Consider the following 25,612-nt stretch of genomic DNA (forward strand, 5'->3'; position numbering starts at 1 on the left):
CTTCCTGGCTGTTGCCAAGTAATGATCAACAAAAATAACTCTGGTAATATTCTGGTCAGGAATTTGTTTTGCTAACCCAAGTTAAAGGGTGGATGAGGTGTAGGACTCATTTTAGCTTTAACGTAAGAAACTTTGAATGTGATCCATTTCTAGAGGAGAGTTGTTTGCTTGGCTTCCCAGCTAGCCTGAGCTAGCAGTCCTTTGCTTTCTCTTGTCTCCTTTTCCCATGTATGACCACTACAGCAATTCTATGCTGATATGATTCCACCAACCTTCAGCATTTACTCTGCATTTGAGGACAGAACTCTGGGCTGATGCTAATTCTGATTCAGGGTCAAAAGAGTGGAGGTCTGTACTCCACTGCTCCCAAGACTGGCTTTGTGCATCAAGGTGGGGCTGCTGTGAGAATCAGCCAGGGCCGCTTTGTTGAAGCAAAGGCCAACCTATTAATTCTCTCCCACTGCATTGTGTGGCATGAGTCTAGAATTGATTTTGTGCCACTCAGTGTCTTCCCTGCTAAAATCACTCCATGACTGGTCTTATGGCTCCTCCATGTTTATTCAACTCATACAGTGACAAAAGACTGCACTGCAGTGTTGAATTCCCTTTTTGATGCATAAATTATCCTCTATATTAAGAATAAGGACCTGCAGTTAGTGCATTCTTAGGTATTCACTGGAAGGTTTTTAAACATTCTGCACCTAGCTTTATGCTGCCTTACAGCATCAGAAGAAGCAAGTGCTAATCACCTGTAATAAATGCACTACCTACTTTATGTTATATTGCCTAATGATTCTAGACCGAGTCTATGCTGGCTAAATCTGTTACAGGGTGGTTGATCATTATTTAACAATAAACATTTGTTGTTGTTGTTTGTTTTCTAAACCACTAACCAGCAGAATTTCATTCAGTCAGAAACCAGTGTATTTGTCAAAGGGTTTTTAAAAATGTATAGGTCTTTAATGAATAACACACTAGGGAAGAGTTCTTTAAATTGATCTTTAAAATGCAAGCAAGGCAACATTACTGCAGAGAGAAAAGATCTTATTTTTTCCAAAACAAGCTTAAAATAATCTCTGCAGGCTCTCTCTTTCCTAAATGCCCTGGCCTTTCTCTCTTGCAGGGTAGTTAAAAGTGCTTTACTATCTAAAGCATTAGACCACTAAATAGTCCAGATTAAGAGCAAAGTTTGTAAAAGTATTTGGCATCTCCAGGTGCAGGTAAGTGTTCAGTGGGCTTTCAAAACTCCGTGTCTGAATAATTTTGGAAATTCCACTAAGCACCTGCCTTTGTCTTTAGACATTTACATCCCTTTGAAGCATAGCAAGGATGCTGTAATTTTTGCCTTGCAAAGGGTTGCTTGGGAACTGATATATGATGAGTTTGCATAAGTCTGCTGCAGCTCCCACTGAACACTTTTCCTCCTGTCACCACATTTGGCACTTCTTGTTCCCCTTCTTTGGCTGTGAGCACCTGAGATACCAGGAGCTTAATAGAATTGACATCTGAATGTATCCTCATTGTTGGCTGGGAGCTTCTGAAAGTAGGGAGAGTTCAGTTACTGTTAATATTACATAAAATGGCAAAGAGCCTGCTTTAAGCTGAAGGCTTGACACAATGAATTCTGCCCTGCAGACCAGTACCCAGCTTTCTAAATTGGAGGTGAGCTTTGGTTTCTGCAGCAGCACCCTTTTGTGCTTCTGTCATGTAATACAGCAGCTTCTTTGTGTGTGTGATGGATTTGTTCCTTGAATTTATGAAAAGCCTTTGGTTTCCAGGACATAAAATTTTGTCTTCATCCACAGCAGCAAATTTACATGAAATTTGTTTGCCTTTTTTTTTTTTTTTTTTTTAAATCGTGTCTAGTTAGGAGTAAATTTGTACTCAAATGCCTGCTACTGCATGAGATAGTGTCTTGTGGGAAGAAGTTTCCCTGAGAATTTGTGGCATGACACCAAAGAGGGCACCTCCAAGAGGGGTAGGGGAAGGACAGTCAACAATGATTTTGAGGATAAAGTGATCCAGTTTAGTGTCAGAGCTCCTGCGGAGTCCATAGCAGAAATACAGAGCTTCTGTATTAAGACAGCAGTCAAAAAATCTACTGTAGAAATATCACTTTATAGGATGTGGTACATCAGGTACTCCCTTGGAGAAACACTGTCTTCCTTCTCTGGTTTATTTTTACAGTCTTCTTGACCTTTCCCTTCATTGTACATACTGAAGCACCTCTCTGTATGTTTTGCACTCTGGCTGCTTCTCCCAGCCACCGAATCCAGATGTTCTGACTTCACTCCAGTTACACTGTGGTTATGATTTTTTTTTTCCTCTCTCTGGTCAGTATTTTTCAGATGTTCCCTGCAGATAGGAAGAGGGTGGAAGCAGCATTAAGTGCTTGTCATCTTCCAAAGGGCAAGGTAAGGGTCTTACTAGGTAGCCAAAGGTCTTACTAGTTTGAGAAAATCTTTTTGCCTACTCTGACCATGATGCCCTTGGCTCTGAAAACAGCAGCAGCCCAAACACTGTAAATTGCTGTGAAGCCCTGCCCTTGTCATTCTATGCCTTGCCTTAGCTGCAGGCATGCTGAGATCAAGTCTTACTGTTCGTATTGCAATAACGCTTGTAGTTCTATTACCACTGGTGCTACATGGCACAAGAAGCAGTACATTCCCCTCCACCTGCTTTACCTGTTCCACTGTCTGCTCTTTGAAGCAACAGATCTGAAGGTTAATCTTGGCACTGCTACCAACCTTCTGAGTACAGTCCAAGCCTCTGACACTCCTATCAGTGCATCATGCTCTAGCTTTTACAACCACACAAGAGGCACCAAGGGACAGTTTGCTTTACTGTCCATTCTGAAATAGGCCATTACAGTGCTTCTCCACTCCATCTGCTCTTTTCTCAACAGCTTGCCAGATGCTACAGTTGCTCATTTAAATTGTCACAAACAAGTGCTGTAAGTGCTGGACTGTGGGTGTTTAGCATAAACAGAGAAGTGAAGGCAGTAATAGGTTTGTGATACTGGCATGTCTCTGTTTCATTTTCAGAATGATGCTATCAACCCAGAGGACTTCCCTGAAACTGTGTATAAAACTTTCCTTATGAATCTGTGTCCCCGGCCTGAGATCGATGAGATATTTACCTCACAGTAAGTTTCCCTTAGTCCACAGTGAAGGACTTAATTTCTTGAGACAAAAGATTGGCAAAAAGGAGGGGGGAGGGATTGTTGTGCTGTGTGGCTGGTCTTAAGCCTTTCTAGAAGGGTAGATACTCAGGTCACAAAACGATGGCTTAACACCTTCACTGGCAGTCTGAACAGAAAGTATGAGGCCTCACTGGGCTGCAGGAGTTCTCAGCTGTCACCTTCAGAAGTGCTGATTCCAGGTCAATGCTAGATAATTCTAATGAGACAGGGCTTGTGGCCACAGCCAAATAAGGCCTTGTAAAGGGTGAGAATAATAGATCCTCACAAGTAACCAGCGATTTTTTTTTTTTCCAAACAGCTAAATCTGGGACTCCTTAAGTGGACTTGATTTCACAGGGCAAACAATTCAGTGTGTTCCGAAATTCAGGCCCTTTCAGAGTTCCAATCAGAGGCCCAAAATATGCCCTCAGCACAACCTGTTAACAGTCTTGAATTAATTAGGAAGAAGAATATAGAGACAGAAGGAAGGTCACAGTGGGAAGCATTGTTTACAGGAAGAAATACAGGAATTTGTGGGCCCAGAGAAGTAGGTGCCCATTGGTAACCAGAGGAAGGACAAATCTCTCCATTGTGAAGTTTTCCTGGGTAATACTCAGGCCTTACCCCTGCTCCTCTGTAATTCTCTTCCCATAGCCATTTAAAAGCTAAGCCCTACATGACCAAAGAGCACTTGGCAAAGTTTATCAACAAGAAGCAGCGAGACTCTCGCCTCAATGACATCCTTTTCCCACCAGCCAAACCTGAGCAGGTGCAGAGCCTGATAGAGAAGTATGAGCCCAGTGGGATTAACATCCAGAGAGGTGAGTCTTACTCAGCACATAGGTCCAGTTTTCTGTCATGTCCTGCTGTGGAGGTGGCAGGAAAATAGCAGAGGATCTCACACTGTCTGGTACCCTGACTTACCCAGGGGAGCAGCCAGCCTAATTCTCACAAGCCCCTGTGTTGCCATGCAATGGCAAGGAGGTGCCAGAACCATTTTGTTTCATTGCCATTAACAGCTTTATTTTCCATGCAGGGCAGTTGTCTCCGGAGGGGATGGTCTGGTTCCTCTGTGGCCCTGAGAACAATGTGATAGCACTGGACAAATTAGTGCTGTACCAGGACATGACCCAGCCGCTCTCACACTACTTCATCAACTCATCACACAACACGTACTTAACAGGTATGGGCAGTTCTGTAGCCTGCCTCAGATCACGTGCGTATGTGCCATCACAAAGAATGCATGAATGATCCTCTCAATCGATTAGCAGATGTATCTGCTCTGAAATTTGAAGTACTGAGGGCAGTAGTACACCCTGAGGGGTGTGACAATTAAATGTTGTGCAAAAGGAAGACGTCACCCTGTTGCCTAAAACATCTTGCCAGCCTGCCATGTACACCTGCTCAAGGAAGTCAGAGGGTTCTTTTACTCTAACTTACACAGAAAATGTCCCACATGAATAAATAATGATGGGAATTACTCCTTCTACTCTCCTCCAGCTGGTCAGTTTTCTGGCATCTCGTCTCCCGAAATGTACCGCCAGACACTGCTGGCTGGCTGCCGCTGCGTAGAGCTGGATTGCTGGAAGGGTCGTCCCCCGGATGAGGAGCCGATCATCACTCATGGGTTCACCATGACAACTGAGATCCTTTTCAAGGCAAGGAAGGAGTTTTTTTCCCATGTGTTTTCTCTTGCTTGGTTTTAGGCTGATCTCTGTTCAGGGAGGCTGGCTGACTGAGGGCACTGTCAAATGCATGGGCTGAGGGCAAAGATGTTTGAAAGATTGATGGAAAGATGACAAGTGAATGAATTTGTAGATAGGAGGAGAGACCAGCAAATATGCAATAGGTTGGAGTTTGTTTATGTTTTTGGAGTGGGAGGACCAGAAGAGAGGTTGTTAGCTGGATGAAGACAAATGAATGAGTGAAATACAGGATGCAGATAAGAGCGATGGAGAGGTGATTGAGTAAGTATATCTGCATACGCTAAGAGTTGTGTAGCAAGGTAGATTTATGGATAGAAAGTTGTGTGAGAACAGTGGATTTATAGATGCATGCCTGTCAGGAAAACAAAGACCAAGATGGCTTTTAGAAAACAAAGGTTTAAAATGAGTTTATCTCCTAACTCATCTACAGCAGGTTTGTGTGTCTTACAGCATGACATGGGGGCACTTTGGAGGAATATTTTAATTACTTCCTAATTACATGGCTGTGTGGAGTGTGCTCACCCTCTAGGATGCTAGGCAGACAACTTCCCTGGGGATTCAGCTCCCATACTTCAGAAGCAGAGTCCAAAGCCTGCTTCTCACTTGGAAATTTAGGGCATTTAACCACAGTTACAAACAGCTTGTAGGATAAAAATCAATGCAGCACACTTATTTTTTCTGCCCTCCTTTACAGCAGCTGCCAGCAGTCAAAGGCACTTTTTTTTTCTTTTTTTTTTTTCTTTAGCTCTTAATACTTATTCTACAACTTCCCTCCAGTTCCCATGCTTCATTATTACTAAAATATTTATGTGTGGGGAAAAAACACCCCTGATCCTTAGTAATGATCAGAGGTATTGTCATATTGAGTGTCAGTAATTTCCCAGATCCTGTAATACCACTGCTGCTTTTTGCACAGCAGTTCACTACGGATAGGAGAAATAATGACAGCTGTAGCTGCTGTAATTGCAGCAAGTTCTGCTAAAACATGTGACTGTACCTCAAGGAAATTATAACCTGTTAACTCAGCATGTGTCCAGGTTTTAGTTTTATATAATAAGTAGATCTTTCCCTCTGCAACTCCCTCCCTTCTCTAATGTTGCCTGTGGCCTTTTAATAGCTTCTTCTGCACCTTTTCCTCCCCTGAACCTTGAAAGTTTCTTTGATAGGCAGTCCAAGTGATCCATGGAGGCGCAACTGTGGCAGCCTCCTTTATTGCTAAGATGCTTGCTGAACCAGGATTTTGGGGGGAAGTAGAGAGGGCTGGTTGATTGTTTTGGAGTTTTCGGTTTGGTTTGGGGGATGAGGGGGTTGCCCAGATTGGAGACATGGTGCTAAATTTGGCCTTAAGTGTTTAAGCTGCAGTCCATGTGTCAGTGCTGTATGCCATGGTCTGTGTGATGTTAGCGCACAAATGGACAAGAATAAAATCTGGGAGGTAATTGCAAAGGAGCAAATGATACTACTTTAACATACCAATTAGCAGCACCAGGAAAGAAAATAGTGGAAAGTTTGTGGCAGTTTAATAGAGGCTTGGAGAAAATATGATTATTTTTTCTTACATCATTAATGCTGAGAACGTTTCCATGGTATTTGCATTTGAAATGTCAGCACTGCTGGTTGCTGAACATTCTAGTGTTCTCTGCTGCTAGACAGAAGGATTTTATAGTCAGGTGAAATGGCAGAAAATTGGACAGATTCAGAGGTAAGTACAAATAGGGTTTGAAGCAGTTTAATCTGGTGCTTTGTCCATCTTTTTCTGCCAATTTGAAGTGCATCTTACAGTGGTTTGCTTCTCTGGCTAGATGCTTTCATATTCATTTATGTATCCTCTTAGCCATGTAAGAAAAAAGAAAAACTCACATTCTTACATCTTTGGCTTTATTTTTTGTGTGATCTATTGACTTTAGTTGTGTGAAAGAGAATCTCAGGGATTCAGAGTTGGAACTTGTATTCTCTGGAGCTGGAAATCTGGACAGGTTTGGAAAAGAAGACATTTGTCACTTTCTCACTGGGGAAAAGTTCAGCTACATTAGAGAGAACCCCTGACAATGAACAGTTTGGAGATCTGAAAACTGGGGATCAATTCAGTGGTCAGTCAGCTGCATGGCTCTGTTATTAGTGAGCGTTTATCTCCTCTCTGACCATTCCCTTCCTTTAGGATGCCATTGAGGCTATTGCTGAAAGTGCTTTCAAAACATCTCTCTACCCTGTTATCCTGTCCTTTGAAAACCACGTGGACTCGTGAGTATCTGGTGCTTGGGACCAGATGTGGGGGAATTGTTTTCTCTATTCTCCAGAGCAGAAAGTCCACAGACAAGGCCTGCCTGGTTTTAAGTAGCTCCCTGGGTGAGCTTTAGGACAGTGAAATGAAACACTGGTGGAGATAGCTGAAGTAACTGGGAGTGAGTCAGAGCTGAAAGGTGAGAGGTAAGCTACAGAGTGAGAGCCACCATAACTGCCTGTCCCCTTAGCTGGGAGTGCAGAGTATGGACAAAAGGGATTAGTCCTGGGGAAGTATTTCAGGATCTGTATAGTTATCTGAGAGAAGATAAGAGATTGTTTACCGGGTAGACTATGTGGATCCCAAGGTGGTTGCTCGTGCTAAGCTGCAGATTTGGGCACCTGCTTTCCTACCCACTCCGGTTTGATTTCTTTGTTTGTTAGACCCAAGCAGCAGGCAAAGATGGCTGAGTACTGCCGAACCATATTTGGAAACATGCTGCTGACAGAGCCACTGGAAAAATACCCAGTAAGTGGAAGCTGAGGTGGGTATGTGAAGACCTTAGATTAGTGGAGAGATCATTGTGAAAAAACTGATTACTCGTAGTCTTGGAGACTCCACAACAGATACAAGGATTGAGACAGGGTGCAGCAGATGAATAAGCCTGGTTTATAGTGGTGAACAGCATGGAAAATGGTGGGAGGACTTCTCAGTCGCAGAGGTTTTCCTAACCACTTGCCTGATTCTGCTCTTACTTAACAGTCTGTGACTTCAGTGACTTTGGAAACTGAGCCCTAGGTGACCAAGTTGTACCACTTGTATCAAGATGGGTCAGTGTATTGTGGTACATGGTGCCATTTTAAATGTGTCTGCCAGCACTCACTTTGGAAGGAAAAAGGAACAAGAGTTTAGTGGCATTTTATGCTTTTTCACCAATGCTTCTAAATTCCTGTTTCCACCCTGGAAATATTCCCATGCAGGCATAGACAAGCTGGTCAGCAACATGCCTAGCTTTGCACTCAGAAGAGCTGAATATTGCTCCCACTCATCTTGACCCTAGTCATCAGCTTACTTTTACAAGCTGATGACACAGTGACCTCTTTGGTGTCCCCCTTGCTGCCTGTTATTTGTAAATCAGTGTGCATTCAAAAGGCAGCACCTATGTTCTGTGGAGCGTAAGAGAAGTATTAGAGTAAGGGACTGGAGAGTTGACAAAACCAATTGCAGTGGGATCGTCCAAGTGTGCAATTCCTTTTGGTTGAGAGACGTTTCCATGCACTAATAAGTAGCCTGAGGAATGGTACTGGGAGGGATAGGAGAGCCAAGTGTTTAAGTTGTGTCTTTGTGATGAAAATTCAGTATGAAATTTCTCTGTTCCAGTTGAAGCCAGGAGTTCCTCTACCAAGTCCTCAAGATCTCTTAGGGAAAATATTGATTAAGAACAAAAAGAACCAATCTATATCTGGAAAAAGACAGAATTCGTTGAAGAAAGGAAGAAACGTAGAACCTGAAATCACCGAGCAGCTGGCCCCTATGGATGGTGAAGATACAGGTACGTTTGAAGGGAAGATGGACTTGTACAGCAAGATGAGCAAGTCTGCCCCTCTGGAAACCTTCCAGATCAGCCCAATACTATCTTGAGGCAAGCTGATACCAGTCATTAATTCAGGCATTTCAAGAAGAAGCATAAACTTGGAAGAGAAATTAAGCCTTCAGAATATTCTCAGAGGCTTCATTCCAACCAGTAACAGACCACCAACTTAATTCCCTGCCCATCAACCCTTTGGTCTACTCTGAGGTTTACAGTTGCATGGGTTGGTAGTTCACTGATAGCCTTGGCTGTTGGTTTTATGGAAGTGTGGATAATTTTTTTACTATCTGTAACTCTCTGATAACCACCTTGAAGTTCTTGAAGGTTTATAAAACCTTCGGTCCCCACTCTCCTGCTGTCACCTCTTGGGCTCAGGGAATCTAAGACAGAACAGTCAGTTTTCAGTCCCTGTCATAATAGGAGCACATGAAGGGAAGAAAGACGCCACGACAGAGAACCTGGAAATCAGACATTCAGTCTCACAAATGTGCATAACCCTCAGTGGGGAAAACAGCATGGTGGTTGTGAATCTTGGGCTATGAGGGAGGCCCCCCAATAAGAATGACTGAGTCTACTGAGTGTGCCAGTCCAGAGTCCGGTCTTTTCATATTTGGATTTGGTTAATAAAGTGGCATGATGGCTCTTATTCCTCTGCTTCTTATTCCTGTGTGGCTTGTTTGGGCAGTTTTCCAGAACTCACCATTGCTGGTGGAGTTAGTATTGGGGGTCATGTGCACAATCCACAATGTCTTGTCTCAGTGTGCTACTGATGTGGGCTGTGTGTGCTTAGTCTGGGCAGGCGATGTGGCTGAAGAGGAACCAGAGGAAGAGGAGGAACAGCTGGGAAACCTAGATGAAGAGGAGATTAAAAAGATGCAGTCAGATGAGGTACTGTCACTGCTGTCTCTGTTCCTTTTCTGGTTTCTCTGGGGCCTCACCATCCTGAATTGAGATTAAATCCCAAATGGGAATGAGCTGTGCTCTGACTGATCAGGGACCTTCCCTCCCCCATGCAACAAGACTGCTGGAGGAGAAACTGAATAATATAAATGATGTTGCAAGCGTATAGGATATGGCAGGAGAGGTATTATTTCCGAGTCTGCCTTTGCTATTCTGCATGAATTGGAGATAATTGTCTGCCTTCAGGGTGTTTGGAGAGGCTTAGCCTTAGTCTGATAAAAGCTGTTACAGAAATATGAAGTGCAGCTGTTTAAGGGGGATGTAGCTGATCAGCATCCCCTTGAAGAGAAAATCTATTTCACATTTCCATCTTCCTAGTATCAGTCAGAGAACAGGGCAAACAATGTCCCAGGTTTGTCCCAGACTCCATGTTTTGAGAGGTAAAAGAGGTGAAGTATTCATCTTGATACCTCTTCATACAAACTGTCTTGGTTTCAGTTTTTGTCTAGCTACCTGGAAGCCCTGCCCCTGCCTACACAGTGCCTAGAAAATAATTGTAGGACTAAGAAGCCTGAGAAACCAGAGAAACTGGTGTGCTCTGCTCAGAGCAGCCATTGGATTTCTTTGATTGTGAAGCCCAGGTGTGTTTTGTTTCACTGCTAGGAAAAGTTTCTTCATCTGTCTTCTCTTGGGTTTTGTTTTCTGTCTAGGGCACTGCCGGTTTGGAAGTGACAGCATATGAGGAAATGTCCAGCCTCGTTAATTATGTCCAACCCATCAAATTTGATTCCTTTGAAGTCTCTTCCCGTAAGTTAGACTCCAGCCCTTTTGATTCCTTTGAAGTCTCTTCCCGTAAGTTAGACTCCAGCCCTTTCAGGGTCCTGAGTATTTCCATTTGACCAGGGAAGGCATGCTTCAGATGTCTGTGTTCTCCAGCTGACTTTGTCATTTGCTTTAACCTATTTTCTGCCATCTTCTCTCTCTATCACAAGACATGTATTATCCACATGCACTTCCCTTCCATCCTTCTCCCTGTAGTAAGGAATTGGTAAGGAGAAGATAGGGATGCGTCAGATGTGGCTCTCAGTTATACAAGTGAGAATGAAAGGAAATAGTCTAGAGGTAAATGATGTCTCTGTGGACTTGCTTTCCTGTTTCTGAGGGCAGGACTGAGCCCAGCCTTTCTTAATGTTTGTGACTGGCCTTCCTCTTCCACGGCGATTAGGACCCTGGCTGGTGACAGAGAGGAGTGCATCTGAAATCTTGAAAATGCACCCAGTTTCTTAATACACAATAGATTCCTCTAAGCAGTTCCCAAAATAGGGCCTAGCTCTGAGTGAGCTGGATTCAATGATGATTACCAAAAAAAAAAAAAAAAAGAGAGAGAGAGAGAGAGGAAGTAAGTAAGTAAGGGAATGGAAAAGGAGAAACTTGATGAAATAGCAAACTGTGCAAAACTTTGCTTCGAATATTGGGATTCACTTGGAACTAAAACTCCAGGTAGAAGCTGTTCTCCAAATTTCAATAGAATCCAGGAAGAGATGGGCATAAATCCTTATGATTTAAGCTCTACCTAAGCAATTATAAATGTACAGTTCAGAGAACCAGTGTGGAGCCGTGTATGTCATAGTGCATAGCCTGGCACTAAAAGGTGAATTCTTTCATATGCACACATGCCTTTGCAAGCCAGTCCTGTCTGTATTCCATGAAGTTCCTGTCCTATAGCAAACAACTGTTCTCTCCCCAGTAAACATAAATAACCTTTTATGGAACATAGTTCCTCAGTCCCATCACAAGGGACCAGAGAAAGATAAATTGCCTTGATAAGAAAATAGTACCTGGTAGAAAGTGGGAATAAACAGACTGAGTGCTTCTTAAGTCCATTGCATGCTATAGTTTCCACACCCAGGATAATAAGAGATTGGGGGGGGGGGGGGGGGCGGGGCTGGGCATGCATTTTGCCTAAATGCTTCCTTATTTCCTGTTTCTAGAGAAGAACCGGAGTTATGTCATCTCTTCCTTCACAGAGCTGAAGGCTTATGATCTGCTAACCAAGTTCCCTTTGCAGTTTGTAGAGTATCCTTTTGGCAATGTTTGGTCAGTATAGCTGGTTCTATGGAATGTGAGAGCATAAGACATTGCATCAGTATGTCAGACTGACAAAAGATGCAGTCTCGTGAGTACTAATCTGAAGCTTGAGTAAGGCTGAGGCAGATATGACCAGCTTCTGGTTTCAGGACCTGATTAACTATTAGTCAGAGGCATAATAGGTGAATAAATGGTGTAGGTGCCAGAGACATGAGAGCTTCTAGGGTGGCTTGGGGGCTGTTGACAGATTCTTAACAGGATGCATCCCACTCTAGCAAAGCCATGATGGCCAGGTGCTCGCTCTTAAGCAGAAAGTGATATGGGAAAGAAGCCTGTCATTGAACTTCTCCTCTCATTTGGAAGGTTCTGAGCATTTGGTAGCAGAGCTTTAACAACTCTCCTAATTTGAACATGTGAACTAGCCCCAGGGTACACAGGCAGCAGAAGTGCTCCAGACCTGTTTCCGATAGAGTAACTGTAGATATAACAAGCGACAAATGAGCCGGATTTATCCCAAAGGCACCCGGATGGACTCCTCTAATTACATGCCCCAGATGTTCTGGAACGTCGGCTGTCAGATGGTGGCACTGAACTTCCAGACCATGGGTGAGTGTCACATTGTCCTCCAGCTTTTCAGTGGGTGAGGCTATGTGCTCGTTTTCACTGTCACTTCTTCCTTCACTGCTCTTTCCTAACACTGCTGTTGCTCTGAATGTCTTTATTGTGTGCCTTCTCCCACACTGTGTTCTTCCTCTCTGACTCAGTCTCTTGCAGACCAAAAGCACTTTTCTAGACCCAGCACAAACCTGGCATGCAGTGCCAGCGATGCCTATCGTTAACAGTTGTGCATACACCCACACGTGGACTTGCTGTCACCCATTACCCAGGTACCACCTCTGGCTGTTTTGTAATGTTAGGTCAGGCTGCATAATGTGCGCAGTTACATCAGAAGACTGTCTTTCTCCTAAGCTGCCTGCCCTTTTGAGAGGCAGCAGGCATAGTTCCATCTAGGTATGGCACTGTCCTGTCTGTGCTGTTATTTCCAGTACACTGACCTGAACAGGTAAGAAGGGCCTTTCGTTGCTGCACAACCAAGAGACAAAAAAATCTTCCAGATGAAGCTATTCTCTCCCCCTCTTCCTCCCTCGCTCTCTTATATATACACACAGTGTAGGAGACTAGCTATAGGTTGAGAGGAGAAAAAAAGAAGAAACTTAGAGAGGGTGTGAGAGAGAGTGGTGAGGAAGAGGATATCGTACTAAAGATGGGTGTAGAAACCAGAAGACAGTATTAGCAAGGGAAGAAGCAGCAGAGGAGAAGACGGACTGAGAAAAAGCCCAGAGTGAAAGGGGAAGGAGTGGAAGGGCTCAGGCAGCTGCTCACTTCACACCTGAAACAGCAGGTACCTCTTAGAGTAGGTTTTAATCAAGTTTCGCCCATGGATTATGGTGCAGTCATGAGCAACCACTTAGCTTTTGCAAAACAGCTGCTGTAACATTTTTCCCTGATGGGTGCTGGGAGGCTTAATTAGTTTATGAAGAGGCTTTGTGAGTTTTTGGCTAGCAGAGTCTGTAGAAGTACAGCTTCTTTCAGCTCACTTATACCACACAACCCACCAGAGGAGGTTCCACAGAAATTTTTCTCACCCTGTTCCTCTGCTCATATCTCTCAGACGTCCCCATGCAGCAGAACATGTCTCTGTTTGAGTTCAATGGCCAGTGTGGCTATCTGCTCAAGCATGAATTCCTGCGGCGTCCAGACAAGCAGTTTGACCCCTTCTCTGTGGACCGCATTGATGTGGTGGTGGCAAGTACCCTGTCTGTCACGGCAAGTACAAAGCATGGTGCTCTTCCTCTCCTGACAGCCACGTGCTGGCACCACGCGTATAACTAGCATCTATGTGCCTTCTATTTACTACGCAGTAGGGTTTTTAACAGCAAATGAAACCAGAGAGTCCTGTGGGAGAGTGTTACCATGGCAACTCCCAGTTCTTTCACTATTTTATATTAATCATATGAAAATGGAAAATTAGCATCTGCCACGCAGAAGAATCCAAGGCTGTGATGATGGGGAGGGAAGAGGATGGAGGAGGTGCTAAAGCAAGAACCATGGGGGAAGAAAAGGTGAAAGAATAGCATATTGTGGTATGGATTGGAAGAGGTGTTTTGGGACTGGAGAGGGACTTTTTGAGGGGAGGTATGGGTAGGGTTCTTCTACATTATTTTTTTCAGCAGTTGCTAATTATGTTTCTTTTTGTTCATAGATCCTTTCTGGTCAGTTCCTCTCAGACCGCAGTGTGAAGACATATGTGGAAGTAGAGCTGTTTGGGTTGCCAAGGGACACAAAACGCAAATACAGAACTAAACTGACCTCCACTGCCAATTCCATTAACCCTGTATGGAAAGAAGAGGCTTTTGTTTTTGAAAAGGTAGTAGTATCTGATGGTAATTTAGACAGAAAATCCTTAAAGATCCTGTGGGTCAAAAGCACTGCTTTTCAGGTGGTCAGTGGCAACAGAAGGGACTCCTTTCTGGAGGTCTGAAAGGCATGGTTTAAACTACAATTCTCCGTGAAGATTTCCATTTACAGATAAGAGGTCATGGGGAACGTTTCTGGAAATAACAGGCATCAAAAGTCTCCCCTTTGTGGTGCACTTTAGACTGAATACACTAATTGGCTTTGAAAACTTCAAGCATGAGGAAGCAGAAAAGAATTAAACCTATGTGGTTACATGATAAGATGAGAAACAGACATAGAGGACAAGTAATGGGGCCAGTGGGAGGTTTTGAGGTGTGCCAGATCATGGGAAGCTGCCACATCCGTCTAGAGGAATTCAGTGGTCACTACTAATGCAACTACTGGATTAGGGAAGGTAAAGCCAAAGGTGATAGTATGGTTTGGGTTTTCTGTAACAAGTTACGAGGGCAAAATACACGTTACATGTTCATCTCTGTCAAGTGCACTGTGAAATAGCAAATACTTTTAGCCTACTAGTAACGTGGTACATACATTTTATCATTTCAGAAAACCCTTTTGAGGCTACAGTTTTTTACAGCAGAAAAAATGGTGGAGGGAGGGAGGGAACAGCCCTTATGGCAAAGCTACCATGTTTGCTAAATTATATAATCCTTCCAAATTCATTTCCTTCTCTGGGAAATTGCATCATGGAAGTTGTGGTTTGGAGAGATAGTGGCCCCATTCTTTCATTAGGTAAATTGGTCTCCTATGGTCTTGTGGAGTCAGTCCTCTGAGAAAGCTGTATTTTCTGGAGGTTTTGTAACTTCAATTATGTTTGTGACAAACTATAGCGTTAAATTACAAGATATGGAAATAAGCAGTAACTTCCTTGGAGAGACAACATTGTTTTGTTGGAAGTAGGAGAGAATAAAACTTTACTTAATGAAGCCAGTATGCTGTTAGAAGTTAGAGGCCAGAACACAGCTGCATTTCTCTGTTTTTTCCATAGATCATGATGCCAGAGTTGGCATCTCTCAAAATTGTGGCTTGGGAGGAAGGAGGGAAGTTCATTGGTCATCGTGTCATTCCTGTTATTGCTGTGCATTCAGGTAAATTTTGTGGAAATTCCTTCAGCTTTTGTATACTTCAGACCTATCCATTGGAAACCGGTGGAGAAGATAGGAGCATCTGCACATTTTGCTACTTAGTCTCTGGTGTAGAATACGCTTGTAGGCAGTGGAGCCTTCAAGCTTATCCTGTTAGAGCCATGGACAAGAGGGGAGAGAGACTGGGTCAATTTCTCTCTTCTGCTTTCTATTTTCAGGCTATCACCATGTTTGTCTCCGCAGTGAAAGTAACATGCCGCTCACTATGCCCTCTCTATTTGTGTACCTGGAAATAAAAGACTATGTTCCTGATGCTTGGGCAGGTAGTATGCGTCAGAATGTGTGGGGTGGAATGAGTTGCACAGGGACAATGGGAGAGAATTTTTTCTTCCGTGTTTGAAGGGGGGTTCTTGCTGATACTGGGATACAGTGATCTTCCTTTATACAGCGGATGGTCAAAAGGTGGGAGACAGATGAATGAGGAAAGAAACCCCACTTATTAATGTACTAATGGCAAAACCTTTTAACAATTGTGAACAAAGCCATGAAGAACTTAGCAGCATCAGCCACAAAAATTCTTGTCAGCACTTCCTTTGGTTTTGACTGCAGGCATCTCATGTTTACTTCCCCCCTTCCCTGTGTTCATACAAATGAACTTTATTCATGGGGGAAGTCCTGTGAAACTGAAACATGGATTCATAAAACAGTCCAGATTTATACAGTATTGGACTGGGGTTGGAGCACAGAGTTGTGCAGCTTATTAATGTCTTAGCACGGCTTTGGGAGCAGTATACTCTTTTCAGCTTCATATAACTGTCCCTAAATGTCAGTTGCAAGCTGTGACCTCAGAATGGGAGTGAGGCAAAAAGATAGTCCCCTCTTTTTATGCTATCAGGGAGAATCTTGTTAGAAGTAGAGAATACAAAATATCCTTTCTCCTTAATTTCCTATCTTAGGCCAAAGCAGAAACCAGAAAACAAAGAAAAACAAAATGCAGTGAGTTATTTGATAATCCAGACTTCTCTTTTTTTCTAGACCTGACTATTGCTCTCTCCAACCCAATTAAGTTCTTCAGTCTCCAAGACAAGAGATCAGTGAAGCTAAAAGATGGCTCGGTGAAGGTGAGTTTTTCTGAGTTCTGTCATATTCTCTCAAACCTGCTGCATGGATTCCACCTGAAATAACAGAGAGCATTTTCAAGAGGCTTTCCCACTATCCTGGAACAAGGCTGTCCGAGAATGGATATATCTATTTACTATTTCTAGACAGAGGCAGACAGAGGCCTGCCTTCAGTGTAGAGGTGGAAAATATCAGAGACAAACAGCTGTGGAAGAAGCTTCTGAGGGTATTTCATACATCGCTGAAGCTCCTTCTGCCAGTGAGTAGGTTAACACCGTTGCCACTGAAGAGGGAAACTTAGCAATGTGATACACCTGAAAGCCAGACAAATGCCTTAAGAGTTCAATAGTGGAGGAAGCATATGCCAGCTCTCTGGGTGTCTTTTTGTCACTAATCTTTTAGTCTCCAATTCCATTTGCTGTGCTTTTTGTGCTTTTACTTCTGATCTTTGTTTTAGAGTCCTGAAACACAGAGAAACTGCCCATCTGCTGAAACTAATGGGATACCAGATTCCACTGGGAAATTCAACACTTCTTTTTCAAATGGACCTGCAGGTAAAGCATTGGGGATGAGCTAAAAATAGACATGAAAGCCTGTACACTCAGAAGGCTGGAAAGAGGCAGTGCTAGAAGGATATCCTAGTAATAGGATCAGGACCTCTTGGGCCAAATCACTGTCTTAAATTCTGGTGTTTGTCAATAATAATCAAAGTTGTAGGTATCCCCAGTTCTTGTGCCTGGTGTGGGCATGTATACTGATTTTACTCCACAAAGAAATATCAAGGATCTCCTGAGAATGCCAAGAAGTGAGCCTAAGACCCAACTGGCATGAACATCGTCCTTGACCTCCAAGGCAGGGTTAATGCACATTAGGATGGTATTGCTGTTTCCTATGCTGAGGACTCCAATAAAGGACTTCAGTTTTGCATGTTCAGCACCATGTTATCTGGGAGGGTAATGTTAAGAGGGAACCAAGGGAGAAGTGGTATATGTTAGAAAATACCTCAGGTCTTGCCAGAAATGTACATTCTCGGGCAAGCGTGATAGCTCTGCTCATTTTCCTTTTTTGCTCTCCTCCTTGCAGTTATCCAGAGATCCTTCATTAGGTCTGAATCTATAACTGTTCTTCTACCATCATCCATACCCACACTACCAGGCCACCCATAACATATGCTGTAGTATAGCTTCCAACCTGAGGTAACTGAAATCAGTTTTCCTTGAGAAATAAATACTGGACTCCAAGCACTTACACTCATCTTCCACCGCCTTTTTCTCTGCTCTGTTATCTGAGCTTCTCCTGTATTATTCTCCGTAGTATCAGTGATAAAAAGATCAGCTGTCCTAGTTAAAGACAGGATTTAAACTTTTCTGAACTGGCTGAATTGCCACACAAGCGTCCAAAGATTTGCTCTACTTCTATAGCCATCGTACAGGAAAAAGTTCTGAAGCACCACCTTGCTTGTGTGGCAGAGATGTAGCCTTTCACCTTAAGTGTGAAATTGCAGGTTGGACTTTGATTTTTGAACAAAGACTTAACATTTCTGGTCATTTTTGAGAGAAAGGTTTTAAAATCTGTCTTGATACTACTCTGTAATGCCTCACTGCTCCTCACGTCTGTTACTCTTTTCAGGGGTCTCTTTCTGTAAATCACTGTTGACTACTTTTGACTTTTTAAGTATGTTCAAATCCCCCTGAAAGGCCCCAGAGGGTTATGTGAAACTGTCCTCGCATGAGAGTCCTGTTGTATAATATTTGGGGGAGCTTTAAAGACTGTATTTTATTAATCAGCTCAGCTGAACCCCAAATCCTTTATAAGAACTATTACAATTTCAGAGTGAATAGATCCTACATCTGGCATTCTGCAAAAGTGGGAATGGAACAGTCCTGTGTTTTGACCATTAGATTAAATGAGGACCAGTTAACATAAGGGCAAAAACTGTTTAATTCTGACTGGTCATAGGAATTGAGAAAAATGTATGGATTTACTTGAACAGAAATCAAGAGACAAAATCAGCATTTATTAATGAGTTCAAAGAGGCTTTGGCAGAGAAAGGTCTCACAAACAGTTTGTTTACTGCTTTCATACTGGCTCCTTCTTGGTCTTGCAGAACAAAATAACCAACATTAAAGATTTAGTATTGATGAAACTGCTGGAGGGAGCCTTCCTCAAACATGCTTTTAAACTTAATTGATAGATTAATTTCAAGTCAGGTAGGAACATGTCCCCCATTGTTCATTTAGATTACCTCATTCTATTCTGTTTTTTATAAATTGACAGTTAATCACTATTTCTTCCTTATTAACTGGTTACAGTGTCCTTTCAAATACCTTAGTATCAAAATAGTCTGTTTTCTCAAGTTTCAGGCCAGAAAATCCTAATCACCTAATCTAATAAAGTTAATGTATGCCAAATCATCACTAGCTTAATATCCAGTTAATACAAAGCAAATCCCTTTTTCTCTGTTGCAGGCAGACATTCCTGCTCCCATTTCTGTTGCACCTGGCAACAGAGTTTGCAAGCACTTAAGCATCTCAGTAGCTTAATTAATCCCTTTCTGTTCACACCAACAACTATCCTGTGGTCCATGCTCCTGATGAGCTCTGCACTGACCATTTTCAACGCAAGGTCCAAGACAGAATGTAAACAAGAACCTCCTTTGTGATTTCAGGAGCAGTGGCTTTGGCCAAGGATGAAAATGTGAAAGCAGCAACACAAATTGCAGGTAACTCCGCTCACGCTGTTCATATGGGCTGCAGCCATGTCGGTTGTCTTACGTCACCTGTCTGCTCAATTTCTAATTGGGATAGAGATGATGAAGTCTGGTTTGTAAATTAACAAATACCCAACCCAACGCTGACAGCAAAGAGGGCAAACCACACAAATCCCTGGGCTCAGTGAACCAGTCTCCCTGTCTAAGGCACCTTTTGCCCATTTCAGCAACCACTATGGTGTGTGGACAGCTCTCATGCTGGAACTAAGCTCATAGTGGGTCTCAAGAGGCTGAGAGCTGCCTTGGTCCATCCCTTATGCAAGCACAGCTGGGCCAGTGCCATCAGCACAGGTAGGTCAGAATAGCTTCACACTGCTCCAGCCTTAGCCCTCTGAAGCTGCTGGTGGCAGAAATGCTGTAGCAAGTCGACTTTATAGCAAGACGGGAGGCCAGAGCTATGACAGGAGTTGCTTTGGCCAGATTTGATGGTTTGTTTACCCTGCCTAAACCAGAGTTAATGTGGCCACAGGGAGACTTCAGCACATACAGGGACTGAACCATCTATAATGATGTATTGTTCACCTGCTTTTCTGTTTCTTAATGCAATGTGATATAAATCAACAAAAAACACTAGTAACCAGTGCGCCTAAATATGCCACAAAACTGAACTGAAGTCACAAGAGCAAACAAATTGCCCTCAGGATATGTTGCTAAATAACTGTTAGGTGCAGCAATTTTTTTTAAAAGCTATTCATAAATAAATATGTTCCCCATGATAGAACTATGATTACATAAAATATGTATTCTTGCAAGAAGCATCACATAATTGGGATGCATAGCAGGCTCTGGTTTTAAAATCTAGATGTTACTGACTTGCTTTTGAGCTGTATGCTTGAATTTTTCCTCACTGTGAGCATTTTAGAAGTAGTTGACCCAGCATTGTGTTGCAGCCACACCCACAAGTTCCGTTAATTTTTATACATTCCAAACCAAGAAAAAAAGTTACTTCCCTTGAAAAGAAAACTCCCTGTGGCCTTTCAGCCACAGATAACCACATCTTACTCACTTGCTACTGGCAGATAACAAGTTCTCCAGTAGTTCACAGGAATCCTCCCCCCCCCAGATTTTCATCTACTTGAAAAGCCCATTCATTCCTTCTTCACAGCTGAGGGAATAGCTGTTAAAACTAGAAGGGATCAAAGCACCTCTCCTTGTAATTTGGCAAGTGTCACAATGTGTTTGACACATTACAAGGGTCTTCCTCTGGCTAAAATACCAAAACGCTGTAATTCTTCTGGCTCTCCCTAAGCCAGACATCCACCAGGTGCTGAACTGAACTGTGTGTAACGATGGAAAGAGGAAGGAAACCTGAGTGATGGCAGTGCTGAAAAAACCTGTCTGACCCCAAAAAGCATCACAGCAGTGTGAGAAACACTGTGTGTGAGAGGACAGCCTGTCTTTGTATTCTGTTTTAGAGCCGCAGACAGCAAGCCTTGAAGAACTGCAGCAGATGAAGCTCTTTCTGAAGCTGCTGAAGAAGCAGGAGAAGGAATTGAAGGAGCTAGAGCGGAAAGGAAGCAAACGCAAGGATGAGCTGCTGCAGAGATATTCTGCCCTCTTTTCAGAGCCTATATGCCATGGAGGCAAGAAAAGGATGATATACCCTGGGAAAACCCAGAAGAAGAAGAGGTAAATACAGCACAGGTTTCCAGCAGGGCTAGCTGGCTTGTGGGTCACTTCCCCAAACCCAAGGAGGGGGCCTTCTTCAGTGAAACGTGTGCAAGCAACATGCTCCTCTTCTCTGAGAGGAGCATGGAATGGGCACGGAATGTCTCCCTGGATTTGTAGAGCATCAGACGCTCCCATTGAGAGATGGGTAGGAAGATCAGGAATGTATCAGCACCTCTAGAAGCAGCACAGCTGCTGTATCTGTTCCGCAGGAGTATGACAACAGATGACCTTGGTACATGGGCAAGTCCTGTAGAAACAGCAGAAAGCATTGATAGCCGAGTTCTGGAGCTGAGGGACAGGCTGGAGATGGACCTCATCCAACTAGAGGAGGAACACCATGATGGGATTCGAAAAAAGAAAGAGCAGCACGCCACAGAGGTAAGGACTGCATGTGTCCGCAGAAGAGTGAGACTAGGAGTGCCCTGCAAGGACAGCCTGAAAACCAGGTTCCTTTTCACTGAAACTAGGCTCAGAAATGTGGCCACAAGTCAGGCAGAAAATACTCTCCAGAGCAACTGTTAGGTCCATGCAAGATAGTTAAGAAGAGAATGCCTATTGGCAGTGATGCTTATTTGTTAGACCAGAGGCCACAAAAATCCAGCAGAAATATTTTTAAGGATCTGCAACTTGAAAAAGTTTGAGAAGCACTGCCCTGGAGCACATCAGACTCCACCTGCTTAAACTCTTCTGATAGCTCAGCTTGCAGTTCACATGGCATTTAGTAGCTTTGTGTGCTGTCAGGTACCAGTTGTCTAGGAGCATGGGTACATCAGGCTACTCCATGCTTCTCACAGCCGCTTATTAGAAGCTGTAGTCAGAGCTAGGGTGACACACATACCTTGAATCCCTGCAGGTTCACCACTGGCAACCATCAGAGTGTCACAAACATACCTTGGCATGTCCATGCTCACTGCTGTCTTTCAATCAGGACAGGTGATGCATGGGAATGGAGCTGCCCCACGAAGTTCAGTATTTGCCATTGCTATGTCAGTGCTAATAAACTGAAAGCCTTGAGAGGGACGGTACTCCTAGGTGCATCCCTTAGCACTGACAGCAGGGCTGGATCTCATTCCTCTTGGAAGCTGGAAAGAGCTTTCTTGTTTGATTTGGTGGAAGCTGAAGCAGGTGCCCACATAAGGTTGCCAGACAGCCAGTCCTACAAGTGCATCAGTGTTTCCCACACTCTCAGAACCACTACTTTGAGAAAACAGTAGAAAAAGACACAGTAATGTCTGGAAACATGGGATACATCATCCATTTGGATGAAAGGGGAATGATTCCAGGATTTGGAGGCCTTTTTCCATCATAGTTTGCCAGAGGAATTTGCATCCTTAAATTTTAGGCTCCCTGGTGCAGTTTGGCTTGACAAGCACCTTGCAAACTTTCTGCAAGAGTGGCTCATCTATCCCATACTGACCCAGATGGAAACCAACTGCCTCATGACAACTAGCTTACCTGGAAACCTTGCTTATCGCCAAAGAAACCAAAGGAATAAGACATTCCTGTCTCAGAACTCTGTCAAACAAGGCTCCGAAAAGGAAATAAAAGCTGAGTTCTCACTGCACAGCACTTAGCCCTGTAGTCAGGACTTTCTCTTTCAGGCTGTCTCTCAGCAGGCAGCAGTGCAGAGAGGTCTCACTATGCTGATACTTACTCTGCCAGTAAGGTGCCACATGAGAAGGAAAACTCAACATACATGCCATGTTACAGCTGTGGGCCCCTTTCAAGGCAATCATACGTTTCCACAGGAGAGAAGGCCCATCATCTTGCTAGCCTCTGTTCTTTATAAGGTAGGCTCCACTGCTCATTCCCACCTGCCCACAGGTACAGTGAATCTGTTGCTGCCTCCCACACAAACAGAGAACTAGGAAGCTGTCCATAAGCATAATCGAGAGATGTGACACGGCTTATAGGGCTGCTTCTCGAGCCTTGGTGCAATCTGTCCACTAGTATGGTCTGATCTGTGTGCATGTCATAACTTGCTGACATGGTCCACAGGTTTGCACAAAGCCACATGGATTAGCTGGCCACTGGAATTCAGTGCAGGGAGGGATGAAGCTGAATCTGGTGGTAATTAAACACTGATGGTGTGCTGTGTCTCATCTTTGTTTGCTTTTGATCTTGTTTTAATCCTTTGAACAGCAAGTTACCAAGATAATAGAGTTAGCCAAAGAGAAGCAGACAGCTGAGCTGAAGGCACTGAAGGAGTCGTCAGAAAGGTAAACTGCGTATTTGAATAATGAAGTAATAATGCATAGTTCTTAACCTGGGGTAGCATTTCCTGGTAGGAAATATTGGGGCACTGTACTACAGTGAGTGAATACAAGAGAAAGAGGCAAAGAAAGAGGTAGGGAAGAGAAGTATTTCCTTTACTCAAGTGAGAAGTTGAGGCGCAGAGATGTGACATGATTTGCCAGGAAGATGCACGTGCACACATGCACCTAAGTACATACATACATAATCGCAGCTCTAGTATCGTGACCGCTAGAATGGTATTCCTGCTCCAAGGCACTATACATTCCAGCTGTTGTAAGTAGCCACAACTGACTAATCCAGAAAGATAGGAAATGAGAATGCTGGTCACTGCGTGTCATCTCGATCTGTTGTAGTCAGTACACTGCATAAGCCCTTCCAGGCGCTGATCAGCTCAGTCTTTTTAATGAACTGAGCATCTTGGCTTCAGTGCTTGAATAAATTGGTAGAATCAATTCACTAATTTCTAGGCAGGCATATAGCTATTTGCTCTTGCACTAACATCATCCTGAAGCTGAAATCCTCTCTCATTCCTTTTTAGTGTTAAACTGTTTCTTGGCCTTTAGTCGCTAAGTCAGATAAAACTTCCTCTTTTCATGTGTTCTGTCAAGACAGAGTCTCCATTTCTCACTGCTATTCAGCATATTCAAACAAGACTAGGAAAAACAGATTGAGTAGCTAGGTGATGGTTTGCTAACAATAGGAAGTCATTTAGGACAGTCAAATCTACAGCTGGCTGAAGAGCTGCAGAAAGATTCAAAGATCTTGAGCAATGGGCAATAAAATGGCAGATAAATTCAGTGTCAGTAAATACAAAATAATATATGTGAGGGGAAAAAATCCTAACTCATCTGTACATAGGGGTGAGCTGTTGTCACTCAGGAACGAGATCTTGAACTGCTGTGGTCACTTCTCTGAAAACATCATTCACCACACTGCAGTGGCCAAAGTGGCAAATAGAATTTTAGGAATTCTGTGGGAAAAAAATTGAGGCGGAAAAAACATACAAAGTCAGCACTATCCCACTGTATACCACCCCTGGCACACTCGCCTTTTCAATATGCTATCTTGAACAAGCACCTTTGACTTGACCTTTGGAACAGCAAGCAGGGATAGGAAGGATAATCAGCAGTATGGAATAATTTCTGCACAAAATGAAATTAAAGAGGACTCTTAGAGAACAGATGGTCAAGGGTGTGTGTGTGTGTGTGTGTGTGTGACAGAAATCTGCAAAATCATGAATAGTATGGAAAAGAAGAATAAGAAAGTGATTACTCACTGTTTCTTGTAACAGAAGAAAAGTGTGGCACCCAGTGAAATTCTCAGGTAGTAGTTCTTCCACACAGTGTGTAATTGTGAAGTTCCTTGCTATGGGGTCCAAAAGTAGAGCGAAATTCTGGAGGTATGGGGGACATGCATGGAACATAAATGTATAGAAACTGACGACTAGATGAGAAACTGATAAGGTCTAGGAGGGAAAGAGGTTACTCCTCCTCCTTCTAAGGAATATTTGGTCTGTTACTTACACTTCCTTTAAACATCTGCTTCTAGCTACTGTTGGTGACAGGACACAAGATTGATGGGCACCAGTCCGATGGCCGTTACCAAGTTCTTATGACCAGAAAGCAAAATGTGGGGTGCTAACAGTGCTGCTTCAGTATGTGGGATTTGTAATCAGTTCTGTCTCTCACAGCACACTTTTCTCTCCACAGCAATATTAAAGAGATTAAGAAGAAGCTGGAGGCAAAGAGAGTGGACCGAATCCAAACCATGATGAGAAACACTAGTGACAAGGCTGCTCAGGAGAGGTACTGGAGTAGATGTTACCGGGCTTCGTCTATGCAGAGCACTAGCAGTGCTGTTCCAGGCAGGGAGCAGCACTACACCACAGTCTCTGTCATTGAGAAACTTTTTAAAGCAGCCAGACAGGTTGTGGCATACATATAGAAATCAGGGAAGATACACCTGCTTACCCTCACTCCTGGCATAGCACTTTGTTTCCATAGCATTCCAGTACATAGGCACAGATGCAGTGAAGCCAAGCCTCAGCTCCCTAGCTGCAGTGATAACGTCAGCCCTGCAGGCTCTGCTGACAGTGGCTTCCAGAGCATTCTCCCTGGTTCTAATTTTTTGTGTAAGGCAGTCCACAAGATCAGTTACTCACTGGACTTTTCAAAAGCCTGAGAGGAGTTGAGCCTTTGAGATCCTGACCCTGCAGGGAGCAGGAGCTCATGTGGAAATACAGGAAGAGGCTATTACAGATGGACAGACTGTACCTGGAAGATGACCATCCCAGTGGCACCAGTCCACTTTGGCTCTTTTACTTGTCTTAGCTTCTTACTTGCTGAAGTGACAAAGCATCGCCCAGCCACTTCAGCAGAAATCTAAGAGCATTTCCAAATTTTCTGCTTACCTTTAGACCTTGATGGACATCTATCTCTCCTTAGAATCAAAGCTAGGTCTTCCCTATCCTCTCCAGAGTCTGTTTGTAATCAATCATTTTCAGCAACCCTCTTGGTTAGGAGGCTGTGTTTAGGCATATAATGGCT

The 25,612-nt window shown here is 43.5% G+C and overlaps 1 protein-coding gene across 1 annotated transcript in view; it reads left to right on the plus strand.

The window, feature by feature from the left end:
- The window catches only part of PLCB2 (phospholipase C beta 2), a 51,234-nt gene that overhangs the window by 20,694 nt on the left and 4,928 nt on the right, over positions 1-25,612 (plus strand). Inside the window, exons 8-30 of the mRNA XM_026110711.2 lie at positions 2,339-2,414; positions 3,045-3,145; positions 3,836-4,002; positions 4,218-4,364; positions 4,682-4,839; positions 7,046-7,128; positions 7,552-7,636; positions 8,489-8,660; positions 9,490-9,587; positions 10,310-10,406; positions 11,591-11,675; positions 12,169-12,293; positions 13,360-13,514; positions 13,951-14,115; positions 15,154-15,253; positions 15,469-15,573; positions 16,286-16,371; positions 16,827-16,923; positions 19,038-19,091; positions 20,555-20,768; positions 21,020-21,188; positions 22,953-23,029; positions 24,776-24,871. Of these exons, the coding sequence (XP_025966496.2) occupies positions 2,339-2,414; positions 3,045-3,145; positions 3,836-4,002; positions 4,218-4,364; positions 4,682-4,839; positions 7,046-7,128; positions 7,552-7,636; positions 8,489-8,660; positions 9,490-9,587; positions 10,310-10,406; positions 11,591-11,675; positions 12,169-12,293; positions 13,360-13,514; positions 13,951-14,115; positions 15,154-15,253; positions 15,469-15,573; positions 16,286-16,371; positions 16,827-16,923; positions 19,038-19,091; positions 20,555-20,768; positions 21,020-21,188; positions 22,953-23,029; positions 24,776-24,871 (2,712 nt within the window). The remainder of the gene's footprint in view (positions 1-2,338; positions 2,415-3,044; positions 3,146-3,835; positions 4,003-4,217; positions 4,365-4,681; positions 4,840-7,045; positions 7,129-7,551; positions 7,637-8,488; positions 8,661-9,489; positions 9,588-10,309; positions 10,407-11,590; positions 11,676-12,168; positions 12,294-13,359; positions 13,515-13,950; positions 14,116-15,153; positions 15,254-15,468; positions 15,574-16,285; positions 16,372-16,826; positions 16,924-19,037; positions 19,092-20,554; positions 20,769-21,019; positions 21,189-22,952; positions 23,030-24,775; positions 24,872-25,612) is intronic.

The sequence above is a fragment of the Dromaius novaehollandiae genome, chromosome 5, assembly GCF_036370855.1.
Source record: "Dromaius novaehollandiae isolate bDroNov1 chromosome 5, bDroNov1.hap1, whole genome shotgun sequence".
Lineage (NCBI taxonomy): Eukaryota > Metazoa > Chordata > Aves > Casuariiformes > Dromaiidae > Dromaius > Dromaius novaehollandiae.